Source organism: Ostrea edulis, chromosome 7 (assembly GCF_947568905.1).
Source record: "Ostrea edulis chromosome 7, xbOstEdul1.1, whole genome shotgun sequence".
NCBI lineage: Eukaryota > Metazoa > Mollusca > Bivalvia > Ostreida > Ostreidae > Ostrea > Ostrea edulis.
In genome coordinates this window covers 45,670,327-45,692,182 of record NC_079170.1, presented here as the reverse complement: position 1 = coordinate 45,692,182, position 21,856 = coordinate 45,670,327, and the positions used below count along the sequence as shown (strand labels likewise).

General features: G+C 35.0%; 1 protein-coding gene across 2 annotated transcripts; it reads left to right on the top strand.

Annotated features, from left to right (window-relative positions):
• Positions 1 to 1,666: 1,666 nt before the first annotated feature.
• LOC125654024 (molybdate-anion transporter-like) lies at positions 1,667 to 21,835 on the top strand. Of its 2 annotated transcripts, XM_048883766.2 has the most exons (14): positions 1,667 to 1,905; positions 8,594 to 8,738; positions 9,602 to 9,662; positions 9,842 to 9,949; positions 10,556 to 10,674; positions 10,987 to 11,123; positions 11,413 to 11,573; positions 11,862 to 11,932; positions 12,383 to 12,437; positions 13,064 to 13,166; positions 13,489 to 13,556; positions 14,116 to 14,195; positions 16,966 to 17,039; positions 19,071 to 21,835. In XM_048883766.2, the coding sequence occupies exons 1-13, from the start codon at positions 1,758 to 1,760 to the stop codon at positions 17,012 to 17,014; spliced, it is 1,305 nt and encodes a 434-aa protein (XP_048739723.1). In that variant the 5' UTR covers positions 1,667 to 1,757; the 3' UTR covers positions 17,015 to 17,039; positions 19,071 to 21,835. The 2 variants fall into 2 exon arrangements, with proteins under 2 accessions (XP_048739723.1, XP_048739722.1); XM_048883765.2 differs by lacking the exon at positions 16,966 to 17,039.
• The last annotated feature ends 21 nt before the right edge of the window (positions 21,836 to 21,856 follow it).

The following is a 21,856-nucleotide window of genomic DNA, read 5'->3' as shown; positions in this document are numbered from 1 at the left end:
TATCACGGACGAATACAAACCACGGGGGGGGGGGGGGGGGGGGGGGGGGGGGGGATAGATCTTTCCTTCTAATAAAAAATTATTTACAACGTGTAGGACTGAAGTATATAATTTTTGTATTCAGTCATCCACTCTCTCTTTCCTCTTTCTACAGATTAACCCTCTTTCAGACATGTAAGTTATGGAATATGAAATCTGAACACGATGATAATTATAAATATTGAGTTACATGTAACCCAAAGCAATTTTAACACTGTACACAGCCCTCTGGCGAGAATGAACCAGAAAGAATGCAGCTATAGGTCGATTCACTTCCTGATTTCGTTTTATAATAGAAAGCGCTTATATTAAACTAGTCCTTCCTGTAACCCCCCCCCCTCCCCTAATTAAACAGCTGAAATTTGGTTGGTATTCCTATCATTGATTATTTAATATATTTAAGGTTTCAAAATTCAACTCCTTAAAATTGGCCAAAAGTGAGTTCCCAAAAACATTTTCGCTATACACTGTACATATTTCATACAAATCTAAAAAAAAAAACAAAAAAAAAAAAAACTCAACCCCCCCCCAAAAAAAACCACACACACAAGAAACAAAACAAAACAAAAAGCAAAAAAAAACCAAAAAAACAAAAAAAACCTACGTATAACATTTAAAAAAATAATCTGATGTTTAATACTAGATTAATTAGTATAATTAGATAAAAAATTATTTTTTATGAATAAAAAGCATTGATTTCAGAATTCACAGTATCTTAATAATTTTAAGATATCTTATCATCATATAACAGAGCCTGCATGTGTTGGGAATTCAAAGGTTTAATACGAACTTTAGTTCGAGAGCACTAGCCGGTACTCATTATCTATATACTTATGTGTAATTTTCTAATTAAGAAGATCAACTATGTGAAGAAATTGTTATCTCTCTGCAAAAGTTCTTCATAAGATTATTTAGAAATCGACCATGCAAGCACGTAACTCTTCATTTTCAAAGCGGGGAAGGAGGGGGGGGGGGTGTTCAGCCGGAGAAGAATTTGACTTTACAACTGTCTAAAATCCTTGACAAGTGAACCCCCCCCCCCCAAAAAAAAAAACCAACAACAACAAAAAACCACCTAAACCCCCCCAAAAACAACAACAACAAAAATACAAAAACACCCCCCCCCCCAAAAAAACCCAACAAAACAACAACAACAACAACAAAAACAACCAAAAAAACCCACACAAACAAACGAACAAGAAATTTTTTTTTTTAAAATGCTCTAAAATTTTAAAGTCCTAAATCGTGGAAGGGGAGCTAAAAAAACAAAATCTTTAAATCGTGGTGAGGGACGTTCGTCATTTACTAGGCACACATCGGTTCAATTCATCAGCCCACACTTACTTTCAAGATACGACTACAAAAAGGGGGGGGGGGGTGTCAACCAATATCGTACTTTGCATGTGGAAATAACCAATATTTCGCTTGTACGCAAAATAAAAGTTTAAGTTGTCCAAAAAGGGGGAAATCCTCCTCCCCATGACAGCAAATGTTAACGTAACAATATATTGTAAAAGTAGTGATATTTAATCAAAATTTAGGAAAGATTGTTAGTGTGTAACCAGTTTTGTCACGTGACTGTATAACACAACAAGTTCCTTGCCCTTGGAAAAGTAAGCCAGTTATTTCCCTTGTCTTCAGCTCTCGCTTCCGTTTACCAACATGACACGACTCTAACTTGACGGCAAGCGTAAACAATCGGACAAAACGAGAGAATCATGAATATCTTCATCTCAGGCTTCGCCATTCTCAGTGTGTTGTGTGCAGCATTGTTCATTTACACCAGGACTGCTCTCAGTAGCGTCAATGATGCGGTCTTTAAAACTTTCCAACGTGTTTATTTGGTCGTGTACCTGTTGGCTATGGGTGAGTGAACATAGGTTTATCATAATAAATAATAATCGATCAAGCTGACCATTACTGCGGACAAGCATGATCAACCATTTGTTTAACATATAATTGTCTGAAACAGACTGACACGTGGAATTTTATCACGAGTTCACAATGTTCGCATCCGTGACTTGATTCAACATGCAGTTTAATCTGTATCAATGTCTAGATCTTGAAGATGTTTAGTATTTTTCAGTAGCATATCTAATCATTACACTGACTGATATATGTGTATTTTGTTTGTGATAAACTTTGAGTGTCTATTGATTGTAATTCTCATCAACTTCAACCTGATATTAAAATCTATAAAGGGTAATTAAAATATGTAAATACCTAGCTACATAATTGGCTCTACTGATTATGCTAACGAAGTCCAGCACAATGTGTGGCAAGAAATAAGGACTCTGTTTTTAGGATAATACAAACTTAGATTATAAATAATATATGCAGTGATTGTTTAAAGGTGTGATTTGATAGTCTAGTGAAATTTGCATCCAGCTTTTGATTAGAGCTGTATTATTTTCATTTGCAGTGGAAGTTGATTTTCACATAATTTTTGTCAAGCATGTACTATGATAGTTAACATTTACTCCAAGTGTTGTAATAAAAAAGGATAAAGAAAGAGAGTCTTGGAATTTTGCCATGTTTGACTATATTGGCTTTGTTTTGACTCTATTCCCAAAATGTTAACAAGTCAGTATGCTTCAGCATATAGTTCATGTCCAATTGTCACAAATTGATGAAATTAATTAATATTAGAAGTTTAAAAACATAGGAATACGAAGATCAGATACAACAAATATTTACAAGGGAGTGGGTTCTGTTGCGAAGTGAATAGCATTGAAGGAAAACACGTCTGATCATTATAGTGGGTTTTTTTTAACTGTCCGTTATTATCTACTATATTTAGCAACATTAACAAAGAATTATGACATCACAATAACGTTAGCATAATACATGAGTGCAGCTAATCCATGCCAGGTAGTTTAAAATCTTTATACTCACAATTTTCTTCAGTTCTATTCCCCCCCCCCCCCTTCCTTAATAGCTTATTCTAAGGTGCCCCATTTGCCTTTTGTCTTCCCCATACATGTATGTATCTTCTCCATTTCCCATGTTTATCCCATGTAAATCTAACCCGGCCAGCCCTAACTTCCACAGACTCAAAATTCTTAAGACATCTTCAGGTTTGAAAAGCTTGCTCATTTTTGCTGATAACTTAAGCAGGGAGCTGTTTTATTGGGTGTTCGTGCATTTCTTTTTTCAGTGTGAGGAAAATGAAATTTCTAGCTTTTTCACCTATCATTTGTTTTTAGAATTATGCATTGGTCTAATGACTATTGGCCCGTTTTATGAAAAATATCTTACTTGATACTAATTAAGATAAAAATTTGAAAACGATGTAAAATCCTTTAAAATCATTAGCTCTTATATTTCTGCATGGGCAATTTTAACTAGTATATACACAATCATACATTGGTACAATAATTGGTAAAATTTACATTCTTACTCAAAGGCATAATGGCTCACAGTTGAGTATTAAAGGCAGAGATAAAAATATTATGTTATTTATAAGCTTTAATTGTGGTCCTATGGTCCCCAGGAAACCCAGAGGATTAAGTAAGTCAAAAGTAATAAGCTGCAATTTTTGTGAAAATGACCACTGAGTGTTGAATTGTCGTGAGATTAAGACACATATGTACTGATGGTTGGATTGACAATGGAAGCTGAACAATAGGTATCTCCTGTTCCATGTACCAGCTGTTTCCTGTCCTGAACAATCTTACAATAATGACAATATTGATATTACTGCCATTTGTTTTTGGCCATACCTAATGTTTGAAATAAAACTGTAACATTTAGTGTGAACCATCACATTATAATTAATTACAAGTCTAATTAGTTTTCAGAAGGAAATTGCACATGAAGTAATAGTATTCTGGAAGCTATATTTGCATATTCAGTTTTCCTGTCTGTCAAAAGTATACTTGTCAAATATTGAAATTATTTTGATGTGATCATGTTTCTAAGGTCATGCACTCACGTTATATGTTGTGGCAATGCAACAGTACAGTGTACAATCTCTCTCAGATTGTTTTATGATCTGGTTTACATCTCCTTAGAATCAGATTGTCTGACAGGGTCAGGTCCCTACTCCCTAGATAATTCAGTGATTGATCCCCAATTTGTGAGACATATAGCCATACTGGGTGATAAGGCAAGTGCTGTTGTTGTTGACCTTGTAAAATTTGACAAAATCAAGAGGTCAAGAAATTAGCCATGTACATCAAACGGATCTGCCATGTTAAAATCCATGAAGGATGTACTGTACATATTTAAGACACCGTAGAAAGTTGTAATGCATGAAAAGTAGAAGATATACACATGTATGATAATTACATCATAGTGAGATTAAAGTTTTTGAATTTATATTGGTGTCTCGTAATAATTAGTACCACGACACTTGCATTCCGATGATTCAAAATGCTACAAACTTAAAAAAAAAACTGTTCGTTTTATTAGAAGAGTGTTTTAATTGTAAAATGTAAATTAAACTTCCTTTTCAACATTTTAAAGACCCCAAAAAAACACCATAGGGTTGCTCCACGGATGACTGAATGTGGGCGGAGCTTATCCATGGTCAATGTTATTTACCTGGAATTTACCTGGCCAAGAGATCAGTTGTTGTGTATATTTTTATGATATACACAAGAAATTTCTCAGGTTATTACAAATTATGCTTAGTGTCTTGATTTGTGCAAAAAAAAAAAATAATTAAAATTTCAACCTACATGCATACCGCATTTCTATTTCCCGTAAACCTTCAAACTTGGTCATATTTATGTATTGCAAATGACAGGTTTAGCCCATTTCTAAACCTTTGCTTTTTAAAACTTCTAATTAAATTGTTATATATCGTATTTAAATAATTTCCGAAATATAATATTACCCGGCGTGTCCTGGGAGTTCGCGGTGTCGTGGGTGTAGTAGGTAAAATATCCATGTTTCGAGAGAATGAATAAATCCAAGTAGATCTGTGTACATGTACAACCAAATGAAGAATGGTCAAGATACCCCTCAATATGGGCTGTCTGTAGGGTTTCTGTAGCTATAGTGTTTGCGTAATGGTGGTAATGACACAAAGTATACACCCCCTCCTCTCTCTCTCTCTCTCTTTAGGGTTTCTGTGGACGTAGTTTTGTGTAACGATGGTATTCCAAACAAAAGTCGACACATAGCTAGTCTACCCCCCATTTCTCTCTCTCTCCCTTACTCTCAATCATTGACTAAATGAGTAATTATTGTCATACGTATGCAACACTATTGCCATGCCATATTATTTCATCTATATTATTGCTACAGTTTTACACATATCTCTCTCTCTCTCTCTCTCTCTCTCTCTCTTTTTATAAACATAAAACCTGATAAATTATAAATAGCTCAACAACTCTCTCTCTCTCTCTCTCTCTCTCTATCTATCTTTATAAATATAAAGCCGTGATAAATTATAAATAGAAATATCTCAGTAACTCTCTTTCTCTCTCTCTCTCTCTCTCTCTCTCTCTCTCTCTCTCTCACTCTCTCTCTCTCTCTCTCTCTCTCTCTCTCTCTCTCTCTCTCTCTCTCAATATAAAGCTGTGATAAATTATAAATAGAAATATCTCAATAACTTATTTATGCTTTTTTACTGTTGTTTGATTTCTGATTGTGTAATTTATAATCCATGTGGTATCTCAAACAGAAGCATTTTTTAAACTACTGTAACAGTTTTACGCATGGGCAATATAACCATTATACATGTTGATGTGCTGCGCCAATAAAGAATTGTTCATGTTTTTATAAAAATAAAGCCACAATAAATCATCAATAGAAAATATTCCAATAACTTATGTTTGTTTGGTTTTTTTTTTATTATTATTATTATTATTGTTTGATTTCTGATTGTTTAATCTATAATACATGTATAAAGATGGAGAGAGAAAATACGATGATAAATTGCATTGTATAGGGGACGTTAGAAATTAAAATATTCTAGGTGCGAGTCAATGCTATCAAAACTCAGGTATACTGGGGCTTTCCTCGAGATATGAAGACTGCTGGTCATCATTAGCCATGATTGTTATCAAAACATCTTTCTCAGGTAGCTGTAGACCATGGTCTCTGCAAATGTCAATCAATCTAAGCTCTATTGTTAAAAGTTTGATTGACCAGGGGCTTATCATTGATCACAACACAGGTAAAATTTGGGGGCGTTAACTTAAAGTTGGGTCTTTAAGGAGATATCCTATATTGTCATAATGGCTCAGACTTCCTTTTAAAAAATGTCTATTGAATGAAAATATAGATAGTACCAGCAATATTTGTCTATTCCTCAAACTAGGTTTAATTGCCTTGCTGAGTAGTTGACTATTGGTTAGCTTGTAGAACACGGATTTGAGTCCAACAGAGATTTTAATTTTTTAAAAATTACTTTCTACTAAAACTTAGTTTTTGGACTATAGATAAAGTAAATTTGAAAGTTTTCAATTTCAAAATATTTTTGTACACACATAGTTGATACACATCCTTCACTTTTCATCCATATGAAATTTCTCTGGTAACAGTAGTATTCCTCCTTAAATGCCATTCTGATGGGGTTATTTATAATTTCTGTGGTGCAGTTTTCCTCCTTATAAATGCCGTCTTGACTTAAAACTCTGATGGGTTACATGATATTCTGTTTTTATCAGTAGGTGGCTATTTTAACTTCAAATTTAGCACGTTTTTGAGAGTTCCATTTTATCATGGTAGAAATGAAATGCATCTCAGATATGCCAGGTGACCTTGTAAACTAATGAAATTAGAAAAAAATTGATAATTGAATTTCGTGGATTAAGAACATGTACTCAAGTAATGAAGAGTGTTTGGGACATGCACAGTCCTGTCTGCAGTGGAGAGATATAGGCAAACAAAACGCAGATGGATCCAATGCAGACAGCACACTACATGTGGTCCCTAATATAACATTGTCCACACATAGGATGAAAAGTTGCCCACGTCTTTAACTATGATAATGATTGTCAAGCTTATTTGAGATATACAGACTATGAAGGCTGATAATTTTAGGATTAGACATGAATGGAATTTTTTTTTACCCTGCAGATTTTAGTGAAAATCTTGTTTTGATAAATGCCTGCTTGAGTTAGAGGGGACACACTCTTCTTTCATTTAGTGGACCAGTCATGACATGACATAATATCCTGGTTAAATCTGGCACATCACATATGACATAACCGACCAGGGTTTCATATGATAATGTATTCAAAGGTTGCCATCCCATAATATATCGACCAGACCAGCTGTGTTTCAATTGTATTCAGATGCAAATATCATTGTATTCTTAAATGGTATTTTATTTCTTATTCATATAATGATCTTGGTTTTTAGCTCACCTGAGCTGAAAGCTCAAGTGAGCTTTTCTGATCGCGTTTTGTCCGTCGTCTGTCCGTCTGTCTGTTAAACTTTTCACATTTTCGACTTCTTCTCCAGAACCACTGGGCCAATTTCAACCAAACATGGCCAAAAGCATCCTTGGGTGAAGGGCTTTGAAGTTTGTTCAAATGAAGGGCCATGTCCCTTTCAAAGGGGAGATAATCACAAAAATGCAAAAATAGGGTGGGGTCATTTAAAAATCTTCTTCTTGAAGAACCACTGGGCCAGAAGAGCTGAAATTTACCTGAAAGCTTCCTGACATATTGCAGATTCAAGTTTGTTCAAATCATGGCCCCAGGTGGTAGGATGGGGCCACAAGGGGGGATCAAAGTTTTACATACAAATATATAGGGAAAAACTTTAAAAATCTTCTTCTCAAGAACCACTAAGCCAGAAAAGCTGAGATTTACATGAAAGCTTCCTGACATAATGCAGATTCAAGTTTGTTCAAATCATGTGCCCCTGGGGTTGGATTGGGCCACAATAGGGGATCAAAGTTTTACATACAAATATATAGGAAAAATCTTCTTCTCAAGAACCACTGAGTCAGAAAAGCTGATTTTTACATGAAAACTTTCTGACATAGTGCAGATTCAAGTTTGTTCAAATCATGGCCCCCGGGGGGTAGGATGGGGCCACAAGTGGGGGGGAGGGGTCAAAGTTTTACATACAAATATAGGAAAAAACTTTTAAAATCTTCTTCTCAAGAACCATTGGGCCAAAGAAGTTGACATTTACATGAAAGCTTTCTGACATAGTGTAGATTTAAGTTTGCAAAGGGTAGTTTGGGCCATAATAGGGACTAAGGTTTTACATGCAAATATATATGGAAAGTCTTCAGATATGGGCCAAGGTGACTCAGGTGAGCGATGTGGCCCATGGGCCTCTTGTTACAGAGCTAGGATTGATGAAAGGGGGCTTGTATGTTATGATAATATGATCATGTTGATTGAGGGAGGGCCTACATAGACTATGCCTGTTTCCCAACCCTTTTGAGTTTCTCAATGAAATATCTTTAAATTATATTACTTGTTTAAATTCATAATTGATTTTTAAGTTAATTTTATTACCAATTACATTGTATATCTGTAAACAGTAAGTCAACAAATGTCTATGACACTATGCATGCAATCTTCAGTAGAGGCCTGAGTTTTATGACTGCTGTGATATAAATGATTTTTTTCCTATACAGCTGGGGACTGGCTGCAGGGCCCTCACGTCTATGCCCTGTACGACAGTTATGGAATGTCGACCCACCAGATCGAGGTTCTGTTTGTGGCAGGGTTTGGGTCCAGTATGATCTTTGGGACAGTTGTTGGTTCATTTGCTGATCGATAGTAAGTATAGCGGGCTCGTTATCAATACAAGTTGTTAGCAAAAATATATTAGGCACACCCCCCTCCAGACAAATAAACAAAAAAGTTAGGGATTTTATCTTTATTCATATCTCTAACTTAATGCCTGGAGCATATCATCATAATGGAGAGACAATAGAACCTTATCAGATGTTATGTTATGATGCAGAACCAAGGTCATTCATATAAGGTCAAGGTCACTGGTAAAACCCAGTTTAAATGTGTCCTGTGGGGTATTCATCCCACTGAAATGCTGCAGTTCTGATTTAGTGTACAACAGCTGGATCAGCCAATAGGCAAGTTTCAAGATGCGCCTGAGTTATCTCCCTTTAAAAAACTCTCGTACACAGTTAGGTATGAAACAGTTTGTTTATACACAGAGGTAGGACAAATGTCCATCACTGAATAAGTGAATGTACACAGTAAGTCTCTCATATATGCAACTTCTTTGATTGAGACACAAAGTCTGCACATGTAATAAGTATTCAGGAAGTACATAAACATATGGAATTCTTGCTATATCATATGATTTTGTTATTGCTTGTGCACATAACCGTATCTAGGATATTACTTGCAAATATGACATTTTTTATGTTTCCAGTTTAGTAAACCGGTTTTGATAGTATTTTGTGGTTCCTGAATTACATCGTTAAACAGAAGGCTCTTTTTATCATGTTCATGTTGTTTATTGTCTTTATCACTGATGGTGCATTCTATTCCACTTATATGCATCAAGAGTAGCACTAATTTTACCTTCTACACAGAAGAGCTATTAACTATTACACTGTACAGAAATAATGTGCGAGTTGTATCATTGTAAAAAAAGACTGTATTGTTTGTTCTAGTGGAAGGAGAGCAAACTGCATTCTCTACGGAATTCTGTACGGAGGAGCATGTATCACCAAGGTTTGTAAGAGAGAGTCTAGAGGTAGCCATTATTGTATCAAAAACACCTTGAAACCATTGTCCTTTCTGATGTTGACATTCCTTCATTTTTAACCCCCCCCCCCCCCCCACTCTACACATGTACACAAATCTAGCTCTGACATGCATGGCTTTAAAGTACTCTGTTTGAATTTTGACAGCACTTTAACAACTTTTACATCCTGATGCTTGGGCGGTTGCTGGGAGGGATTGCAACATCCATCCTCTACAGTGCGTTTGAGTCTTGGATGGTTAATGAGCACCATAAGGTAGGTGGATCCAGGAATTTTATTATTCAACACACCACCTGCTGACTTCATTTGGTGGAGATTATTTCTTGCAGGTGGTGTGCAATTGATTATTTATACTGTACGAAGAAAAAAGGGTGTTCTTTTACGAACTAAAGTGATATGTGTATATATATTGTAAGGACAAGTGTTTGTACATCATGCTCAGGTAGTAGTAGACCAATGAAGACTTTGCTTTCTTTTTATTGTACTTTTATTGTACAGTTTTGAATGTAGTCATTTTATTAACCTGCATAGATTCTGACCATTTGATCCATACTCAGATGTCCCCTGAGTACTCTACACAAATGCCTTTCATCCTAGTCATGGACATGTCCTGTACATGTTGTATTTTCATCCAGATTGCTCTACCTCAATGGCGCAGAATCTTTTTGCTCGATAGGTCAAATTTTTGGTGCTTTGATTAGAACAGAAATTCCGACTCTGGGTTGATGTAATTCAGCTCCAAGCTAAAGTGGTGATAAACTGTGATCTGAGGGTAAAGTGAGTGAAAATTTCATGGTGGAATCTTGTTTTTTGTTGGTCTTGTACATACCTTTCTTAATTTTACTTAATCCGTAATTTTAGAGAGGATTTGACCAGGATTCTCTTGGGAACATCTTCAGTAATGCTGTGTTGGGAAACTCTCTGGTGGCCATCCTGGCAGGACTGGTGGCCCAAACCTTTGCTGACAGATTTGGATTTGTGTATGTAGAATCTCAACCTTGTACTGAGAGAAATATTATACATATAACTATTGACTAGTTTATACCAGTTTCAAAATTGATTCACTGTCATATTTCAAAGATGAAATGTAAAATAATCTTTTTTATTTTCTAATCTTTCATGGTGATTTTGTGTTTATTAAACAAATTTGGTAGGTGAATAGTGAAAAAAGAATTGTAATATTCTTGAAAGCTGACTGTCAGATTTAGTGTGCATGGGGAAAGCTGATGAATGTGTCCATGTTTTCGAATTTTATCTTTCTTTATTCATGAGAAAATGCTGTCCAATTTCAGTGCTCCATTTGATGTGGCCCTATCTGTTCTGACCATAATGACCATTGTAATTGTGTTCACGTGGAGTGAGAACTATGGGGACAAGACAGGAAACTGGAAACAAAACTTCACAAATGCCCTGACAGCCATACGCAATGGTAATCAAAATGTTAAAACTTCACAAACACCCTGACAGCCTACGCAGTGGTAATCAAAATGTAAAAACTTCACAAACGCTCTAACAGCCATACGCAATGGTAATCAAATTGTTAAAAACTTGACCATTTGCATGCATTATCAGAACATTTGCACATATCATATTTTCATGCTATATTGATTAAAAATAGTCATTCCTACATGTAATACTGCAAACATAGCCAGAAAATATTTGAAATTTCATGTACATGTACAAAAATTCCATTTATTTGGTTTAATTTTGATTTTTAGATTCCAAAATTTTATGCTTGGGGCTGATTCAGTCCCTATTTGAGGGCTCTATGTACATATTTGTGTTGGAGTGGACCCCAGCGTTAACCCCAGAATCCAAACCAGGCTCGACAGACAAACAGGAATCCATCCCCCACGGTCACATATTTGCAGCGTTCATGGTAGTTGAATTTCGATGATTAATGGCTATAAGTCTGGACAAGAAAGCCGATTAATTTTAATTGTCCCCTACAACTGTAACAGAACTTAATTATTTTGACAAGTGCTTGTTCAGAAGGCTTTGTGGTTGATTAATTTTTCATCTTAATAGACAATCATTATCTGTTCTGAATTTGCCAATTGTTACCTTGGATAGATATGTCATAGTAAAAATGATGAAGATAGTGGATTGTTGATGTGTAAAAATAAAAAAAGAGATAATTATGATGATGTTTTTTCTCTGATTTTAGGTCTCTATCATGATAGGATCTTCAATATTCAAACTTTTATCTAAATATACCAACGTTGAATCTTTTATGAGGTAAGCATTTAATAAACACTATCGAAAATACCATGTCAAAGTCAAGAAAATTAATAGTATGTGGGTGTGACTGGTCGACAGGGGATGCTTACTCCTCCTAGGCACCTGATCTCACCTCTGGTATATCCAGGGGTCTGTGTTTACCCAACTCTCTATTTTGTATTCATTATAGGAGGTATGAGATTGATCACTGTTCGTTATCTTCACTTTTCATGTAAAATCATGATTAATTAATGAATGATTGTTTATTGAAATAATGAGTAAATATTTTCTTTAGAGGTACAGAATCAGATTTTGAATCATTATGCCAGGTAATGATATCAACAGTGCATTTTACTGTCCCTGTACACATACATTGTACTGTATGGAGTAATGTACTAAGTCTGTGTGACTAGTCACGCCTCTATGTAGTAAATCGTTCTGTAAAGTTTTTCGTGTTTTATTTTTTAGGGTAGTGTTGTTCACGGCGGCAGTCTCCCTCACCACACCTATTATATTTAAAGGGGTAGGTGTTTGTATTTTCTTATTACCAAGAAACATTTTTGGTCTATAACACCTGTTTGTTAGTTTCTAGTTTTCTCCAACGCCCGCTCCATTTTTTGATATCACAGAAGATGCCAGACTTGCAGTGTGAAGTTTTTTGTGTGTGAATATTTTTTATATATTTTATTGATATCACCATGTTGGTTGACTGTAAAAATGATGAAAAACAAACCTATTATCAACATCAATACTCACTAGTAATATAAGAACAATAATGAACAGAGGTGGGCATGGAGAAAACTGGTATATATATATGTGTAGATCAGTGCAGGGTCAAAGGTCAGGGTGAGAGAGGATGAAAAAAAAAGATGTCCAAAGAGGTGTACCATGGCACTGTCATAGAGGACTTATTTGTACTGTTTATTTAGAACTAATCTGACTTCATACTCAATAATCTTAATCCTGTATAAATTTGATCAGCGGATGCTTGACACAGCTAGAAATGTCTGAAATTGTTTAGTCTCTGGATAGTAAAGAAAAGGGTCTGACATTGATATAAATGTATCTACACTAAGTGTATTGATAATATTTACCGGTTTCCTGGTGTTTGAGTGTACTGATTTTATATTACTTACATATTACTTACAGAACCAGATGATCGTGTTTATCGGTTTCCTGGTGTTTGAGTGTTGTGTAGGTATATTCTGGCCGTCCTTGGGGCAGATGCGAGGAAAATATGTCCCAGATGATAGTAAGTATGTCTTTAACTATTGCCCTGAATGTAAAAATGTTGTATAGCCTATCACGAAACACAGTAGTGCATCAAATTTCCTGTAAATGAACTTTTATCTATGGCATATATCAGTTGAGTATTTACATGTAATTACCTAAAGTTCATGCACATGCAGACACCACACACATGGCCAAAACCCATACCCCAGTTTTTAGAGTCTCTATTTTACATTTGATTGAGGAGGAGAGGTGTGGTCAGGAGTTTGAAGCCTGCGAGTTAATGTAAGCAGAGTTGATGAGATGCCTTGATTTAAATCTAAAACATTGTATCTTTTCTTCAGCTCGATCCACCATTATGAATTTCTTCCGAGTCCCATTGAATATGATAGTGGTGGGAATTCTGTTACAAGTAAGTGTTCATAAAACATAGTAAAACATAGTAAAACGTAGTAAAACGTAGTAAAACATAGTAAAACGTAGTAAAACGTAGTAAAACATAGTAAAACGTAGTAAAACATAGTAAAACATAGTAGGCCTAAACCTTGTTACATGTAATTAACACTTTGTGCAAGTTATGTCCCTTCTCCGCCATTTTCCGGTTAAAAAGTACTATTTCTCTACGTTGGCCTTTGTAGTTTTCTTACCTGTAGCTTTGACGTTTGTTATTTTTCCGTCAATTGCAGTCGACTACAATAACGCCCCAGGATTGGGCAACCCATACACTTGTATAAAAACTTGAGAATTATCTATGATTCACAGTAGTGACCTCTTACATTTGGTTGGGTAAAGAAGGAAAATTTGATTTTTCACCAGTTAACCTTTGGCTGACCCTGCAAAGAGACGTAACTTGTGGCGAAGTGTTGATATGTGTATTAATACCATATTTTATCATGGGTAGTCCATGTTGGAACCGATTAAAACTTTGGGTTTGATTCATTGAAATCTTTCACGTACTCTCTTCATTCCAGAACCTGCAGATGAAGGTGATATTTGAGTGTTGTGTGGCGTTTTTGATGTTGGCTACCATCTGCCAGCAGTGGCTGTTCAGGTAAGGGGACCGGGGTCTTTATTCGATATGGTCTGCTGTTTTCTGAAGCTTATTCTTGTTAATATGTGTTTACATGTACATATTAACTTTTCTTTCTGTTGTCCACATGTACAAGTGTATGAAATTACAGGTTTTCAAAATTATATTTTTTTTCATTTTGGGGTTTGTTATATTTTTTATTTGTGTTTTACAAATTATAAATCTGAGCTAGTCTTTTTTTTTTTATACAAAGTGTAAATTTGAGCTAGTCTTTACTATTTGAAATGTTTACTACTGAGTTTGGTTCAAATTTTTGAGCAGCTAAAGGTAGCCAGGTTTAAGTTTTAGTAGGGAAACTAGTGTTTGAGTATACGATGACCAAGGGTCACGCGGAGCAGGAACTGTAAATTCATGGACGTAATGAGCACTTTAATTTAAATATCCTGTCTTTTTCTTACTTGTATAATCAACCAGCCTGCATGATGTGTTTGCTTTATGTTTTAATTTCTCAATCACCAATCACAATATGAGGAAATAATTTCACTCTATGGTGCATAGCATAGTTTACTGTGTGGGTATTAATAATTTACTTTAACAGAACAACAAACTATAATCATCCAACAGAAGAATATACACTGTAGATAGTAAAAAGTGTACGTAGTCTAATATTAATTGTTTATGCTGACTCATTAAGCTGGTGGAATTTGTCGGGAGCACATCTGCAATAAAATACCAATTGACAGTACATGTATTTATTATATTGTATTATTATACCTCAGTATGAGAATTCTATGCAACGCGTAATCTGATTGGTCTAGACGGTCACATGTCAGGGATAACAAAACTTCATATCTCCCTCTCAAACATCATATCTCCCTATCATATTTACCGCTTGGGCAGCCTCGTGCATTTTCCATAAATTTAACGTCAAAGACGACGAAATGTATTGTGACGTCACAATAAGTCCGAGTCATTCTACTTCCATAATTCGTAAGTCACAAAATATGCGGGTCTCTGATATACAGTTTTAAAATCGCCTGATTTTGGTTGATACAAAAACAAGCAAGTAAATCGGCATTCAAGGAGAATGGTAAAACAAAAACTGGTTATCATATCACTGTATTTTGCTGTTTTTACCTTCTAATTGGTTGAGGCGCGGTGTTACCATTAGGGCAATCTCAGCTACATACATGTACAATGTATAGATGAGCGGACTCCAATCTCAAATGCAATTTTGTGGTCTTGCTTTGTTTCGGTATAATAAACAATTTATTGCATGAATGTTCGGGAGATATGAAGATTTATTCACCCAAGAAAAATCATATTCCCCGAGGGCGTTGCCCTCGGGGATTATGATTTTTCTTGGGTGAATAAATCTTCATATCTCCCTCACTATCATGCAATAAATGTATATTATTCCACGTTGCGCAGTATCATGTGATACAGCCATCAGTTCATATTTACATTTCCAATGTTTTTGCTTTTGATACCTCTACAAATTGTAATGATAGCCTTGATGACTGTGTTGCAGTTGTGAACAATGCACATATGAATACAGATAAATGTAGTGCATCTATTTTAATGGCTGGAAATTCCAACCAAAATGAAAGTAGAATGTAAGTATAAGAAATAAACTTCATTTTTGAAACTGCACGAGGGTATGAAAACTGCAACATTTCACGTCTGTATACTTTTCATGAAACGCTAACATGCTTCATGAAGTATGCTGGTGTAAACCGTTGCAGTTCATATCCTCAGAAATGAAAGTTGTTTCTTGATTGGCTAGTGGTCATGTTTTCTCAGTATAAATATTCCATCATATTACTTTGCCATTCATTCACCCAACAAATGTGCACAAGCTCATAAGACCACTATGGATTGCTCATATAATATCTGTTCACAAGAATGTCAATCTGATTAAAATCAGATCTTTGATCCACCCCGTTATTGTTATGTCACTATAACAATAACGGAGCGGATCAAAGATCTGATTTATAACAATAACGGAGCGGATCAAAGATCTGATTTATAACAATAACGGAGCGGATCAAAGATCTGATTTATAACAATAACGGAGCGGATCAAAGATCTGATTTATAACAATGACGGAGCGGATCAAAGATCTGATTTATAACAATGACGGAGCGGATCAAAGATCTGATTTATAACAATAACGGAGCGGATCAAAGATCTGATTTATAACAATAACGGAGCGGATCAAAGATCTGATTTATAACAATAACGGAGCGGATCAAAGATCTGATTTTAATCAGATTGCAAGAAAATTCAATGTTCCCAATGTGAAGTGTAGGTCATACAACATCATATAGAACAAGCCCCTGTAACAGAGGATCGTAATACATGTATTACAAAATGCATGCATTAGATCTTGAAACCGTCACAAGTCTATATACCGTTGATAAAAGGGCCACTTCCCCTACCTTAACATGATCATTCCTTTGTCAGAAGTTTATAAACAGTTAATAAAAGGGCCACTTCCCCTACCTTTTATTTTTATCATTTCTTTGTCACAAGTTTATGTACAGTTGATAAAAGGGCCACTTCCCCTACCTTAACATGTTCATTGCTTTGTCACAAGTTTATATACAGTGGATAAAAGGGCCAGTTACCCTAACTTAATATAAACATTCCTTTGTTGCAAGTCTATATACAGGTCAATAAAAGGGTCACTTACTCTAGCTTAACATGAACATTCCTTTGATGTATTGTGATCTCCATTAGTTCTCTGCTGCTGTGTCACCACAATGACTGGTTTGTTTTGTTCTTTCAGCATGGCTGCTGAACAGCAAACCAAACAAAGGGGGATAATCCAGGCTTGATCATAAATTCAGAAAGTGCATGCTGGTAATGACAATACCTGTGTCTATTCTCTGGTCTATGTATAAACACTTTACATATTTTGAAATGGTCCCTAACTTCTGTGAAGTGTTTTGGACTTATATCTTTTATGATATCAGCTGTAATGAGTCAGCAATTTCTGCCTGTAATTTCTGGATTTGTATGTGGATCATACAGGTAGCTGGATTGCAAGCTTGTATTTTTGTGTTACTAACTGTTTGTTTTGTCTGTATCTAAGGGGTGGATAGGGCAAAATGAGGGGGTGGATAGGGCAAAAGGAGGGATGAATAGGGCAAAAAGGAAGGGGGTGGATAGGGCAGAAAGGAAGGGGGTGGGAGAGTGGAGGAAATGGGATGGGAGGAGGGGGAGTGGAGTGGAAGAGGAGAGAAAATGAAGGAGGAAGAGAGAGAAAAGGAATGGGGACAGGGTTGGGAGTTGTGGACAACCCCTTCTCCCCCTCTACATGTATCTGGATGACATGCACGTTGTTGAACAGTTTTATTCAATTTGTACATTTCAGCAGCAAACTTTCACAATCCTAAACCTGGAAATATTTTTGTATTTTTGTGAAATCCTCTGAATCAAACTGGCTTATTTATGTGTACCCTGAATTCCATGTTGCTTTGTATAAACCAAGGAAGGTCTTTGATGCCAAATTTGTCAAGGCAGGTGTAGACATATCTCATTTTATGTTTTGATATTTGCACATCTCTGTAAATTATTGTATGTGTAGGCTGCCATGATAACAGAAACTTCAGAATTATAGGACATGCCTAGACATCGTCGTTAGCCACGGTTACCGAGTCCGGTAGTATCTACCCTTCAAACGAAGACATCCATCAATAAAACCTAGATAAAAGCGGTGAATGATATAATATCAAATGGATTGAATCTTTTCATCGAATTTCTTTGCATACATTGTTCTTTTATTCTCAGGTACTTTGATGCAGCATAACACTTTAAAAAAAAAAAAAAATCTTTGAACTTGTCCATTCTGATTCCATCAGATTGGATTTCTCACTGTACTTTCTTTTCCTGCTGTTTTCCAGAAGAGTAATTAACATAAAACAGGCTTGAATGCAAGGTATCATTGGTATATGGTAAATTACATGTACATGCACTAGCTTCTCATGGCAAAAGGAAATTCTGAAGAAATAGAGGACTGTCACAGTCATTTAAAGGCCCTGAAAATGCATGGAATGGACTGGCTCGTCTCAGTGTGAATGTAGTCCTTTTAGAGAATTGTGGCATCTACCGGGTAAATGCTGGACTTGTGCACTTTGACAAGGGGAATATGTTGCATGTGTGAATAAAGCTGTGATTGGTACAATGTTTAATATAATCTTCTAATAGATGGGAGTTGTTTCTGAAGTTAACTAACAGCATGGGGCGTTCCGTCTCCAGGAATGAAATGATGTTATAGGAGTCCTTGTAGTCATGATATTGGGATGTATGGTTTCTATAGTTTCCTGGTATTCTTCGTAATTTTAAATCATTTTACTAAGTGTATCATCTGCACACGTGTACATTGTATATATCATTGAGATTAATGTAAAATATTATTGACATCATGAAATTTCCTCATGGATGAATTATTTATAAGATATGAAAGGGTTGCTAATCATCTAATTAAAAGAGGAAATGTTTAGGTTGATTTGTATTGTGGTGTTTTGGAAAGAATGGGAAAAAAATCCATTGGTAATTTGTGTAATCAACAAAGCAAATCAGTAGCAATTACTTCAGAAGTCTATTGTTTTCTTATCCTCCACGATGCATACAACCTAGACATTCATTCCTTGTATTTATATTTTGTGATGAAACTTTATATATACTGGGAGAGGCCTCATATAGAATAAACCTGCTGCCCAATCCCACCGATTGAATAAATATCGTTTAAATTAGATTATATATACTGTATATATTAGGCTTTTATGCCAAGACGAAAGATCACAGTACTGTCATCAAGAAATTAAATCAATGAAATGGTGAAAGTTCGTTACAAACAAAACATTGATGAATGTGAATTTATTTATACAGTGCAGCCCAAAAGTCCCAGTCGACTGAAATACGAAAATTACCACTTCCCAAAGAAGCGGAAGCACTACTGGCAGAGAACGGTGAAATGGCCTAAACCACAGACATATCTCATCATTCAGCAGCTGGTCATATCGTAAATGATAAAAAGTATCTAGCTTTTATAGTATTTTAAAAAGTACTGTACTCTTCATTATACATTTCCTATATATTTCTTAAGGTCCCTTAATATGGTCTGTATTTTTTTAATAAGCTATATTTGAGAATTTCCGTAATGTTCCAGCACTATAATTCTGCAGATCTCCTGTGATCATGATCAATGTTAGCTGCAATAATGTAGCCCTCTCTGATTTTTTTCATTCTGACATCCTACCCCAAAAGTCTGAGGGGGCTACATTATTGCAGCTAAGTCATCATAGATCATTTATTTTAGCAAAGTCTGTCATATCATATCTGCGTATGAACATTTGTAAAATCTTTGTGTTCACAATTATTTATTATGACACTAATAGTTATTTTATGGGGGGAAAATATGGCATACAGGGGCCATTCATGAAATGATTTTATTGTATTTATTGATACTAAACTGAACATTTTCCAGACTAGATATGATAAAGAAATGCTTTGTTACAGGCCTCTATATTTTTGTGTTGAAGATTTTTACATGTATTAGTGGACTGTATGGTGATATTTAGAAAGCATGACAGACAGAAATCTCCCAGAGAAACCTAATCGAAAGTTGATGTGCTTGTTGAAGAAATTTTAAAATTTCAGTTTTACATGTTAGATTGAACTTTTTTATAATTCATTTTGATTTTATTAGATCACAAACTTTTGGTAAAGTGAAATGAAATATCATTTTCTATTATATTTGTCTATTTTCCAATCTTTTAAAACAAAATTTATTTATGATTCATTTGAATTTTGATGGAGCTCAAAATGTCATTAAGTTTTGTAGAAATGAAAATTCATTTATCTGGACAATAATAAAATATTGTGTGAAATACATACATTTGTAAACATGTATCTTGTTGAATTCAATTTTGAAGAAAAAAGGCACCATTTTGCCTTTGAAAGATTTCTATATTAAAGTTGAATATTTATGATGATGCAATTATCTTGCAAGCAGAATACATGAAATATGTTGATGAAGAAGCAATCAAATTGCTCAACAGTATTTATAATTTGAAATTAGACCCTGTACATCAATAGTTCGTGTAGGAAATTTGTTAAATATTAGTTATATGGTATGATATTCAGATGTCATTTCAAAATATTGTAGGGGTATTATGAATCTCATATTTTCTCGGTGTATTGCAATCGTGAGAGAACATTTTGCGTAGAAATGATTAAATTGTCACAGAAATCATTTTAGGTTATGGGAATATTTTGTACCAGTGTATTTTTGGATCAGAAAGAATCAACTGATGAAATGTTGTTGTTTTGTTGATTTTTGTGTCATGTTTGTAATTACTAATTACATGTGGGGTTTAATTGTTTCATGTATTTGTATCTCCAGAATTTCATTTATTATGACGTGCACATTAATGACTTTTGAATTGTGGTTTTATATCTCAAACAATGGTTCTGCTGGACTTTACTACCATGGCAATCAGTAAGATCGATAATGTGTTGTTAATCATTCCATTAGCGTATTGTGTGTGTTCACAAAACATGTCTATTTCATACTTTTATGTTCATTCAACACAAAGAATTGCAATAATTCACTATCTCAGTACCCACATAAGTATGTGTAATAGTGACAAATACCAAAAGTTTAATAGATACAATGTATATACTAATATAACCAAACCCTTACAAATTTTGTCTCGTGCTGTACATCAATGATAAAATGAATAATCCCAGAAATTAGTTTATGGGCCCAGTACTGAAGAAGTTGGTGGGAGCATATGTGAAGTACGTATATTGATAAACTGAAGTGATATGAATTTAAGCTCTCAAAAGTAAGGGGGGGTGGGGGTCCACCTTGTGATTGGAAGTAAATTCTTGGTCTTGTGTGGAAACATGCAGTGTATGGGTATCTCTAAATAGATATTTAATAATAGGATACTCCAGTTGTTATTTCAGACATTGACAGTGCAGTTTTATTAATATGCCCCCAAAAAACAACAGGTCACACAGAATTTTAACTGCATAGTATAGGATTTGATGTATCATTTCATTTAGCTATGTTCAGTTTTAATTCACTCTCTGCTTCTGGTCAGGTGACTTTTCTTCCTGATCAGTTTGTTGCTTGAATATCTTTTTCATTTTTTTCCTGATCAGTTTCTTGCCTGAATATCTTTTTGGGTTTTTTTCCTCATCATTTTGTTGCCTGAATATCTTTTTGTGTCTTCAATGAAAGTTTAACCCCACTAGGAATATAAAAGAATGGTGAAGGCTAGCATGTCCTCTGTGACAGTCATTTGAAACCCTTAACCAGAATCACCATAGGTTTGAGTGGAAGTTAATTGGGATACATTTTAAGATCTCATTTCCTGTACTATGCAGTCTTTGTCAAAATGTAGTCCATGATGCACTGTGGTTCACAGTCAAACGAGAAGGTCAAGATTACTCCGGGATTGAATTTTAGAAACGACGAGGCAGTTCTGGTAAGGATGATTGTCCTTAACAAATCTACCTATGTACTCTACTTAATATCTACATAATATGCTTTCAATGTGTTTGTTCACTTTGTATTACTTGTAGCATAGTTCTGTATTTGTTTTTGTTCTAATTTTATTCAGAATAAATGGTGTTTAATATTATATTTCTGTTACAAAGCATAT

Coding starts and splice junctions, on each gene's coding strand:
- LOC125654024 (XM_048883765.2), top strand. CDS start 1,758: ATGAATATCTTCATCTCAGGCTTCGCCATTCTCAGTGTGTTGTGTGCA. Junction 11,574..11,861: donor ACATATTTGCAGCGTTCATG/GTAGTTGAATTT, acceptor CTCTGATTTTAG/GTCTCTATCATGATAGGATC. Junction 11,933..12,382: donor AACGTTGAATCTTTTATGAG/GTAAGCATTTAA, acceptor TTTATTTTTTAG/GGTAGTGTTGTTCACGGCGG.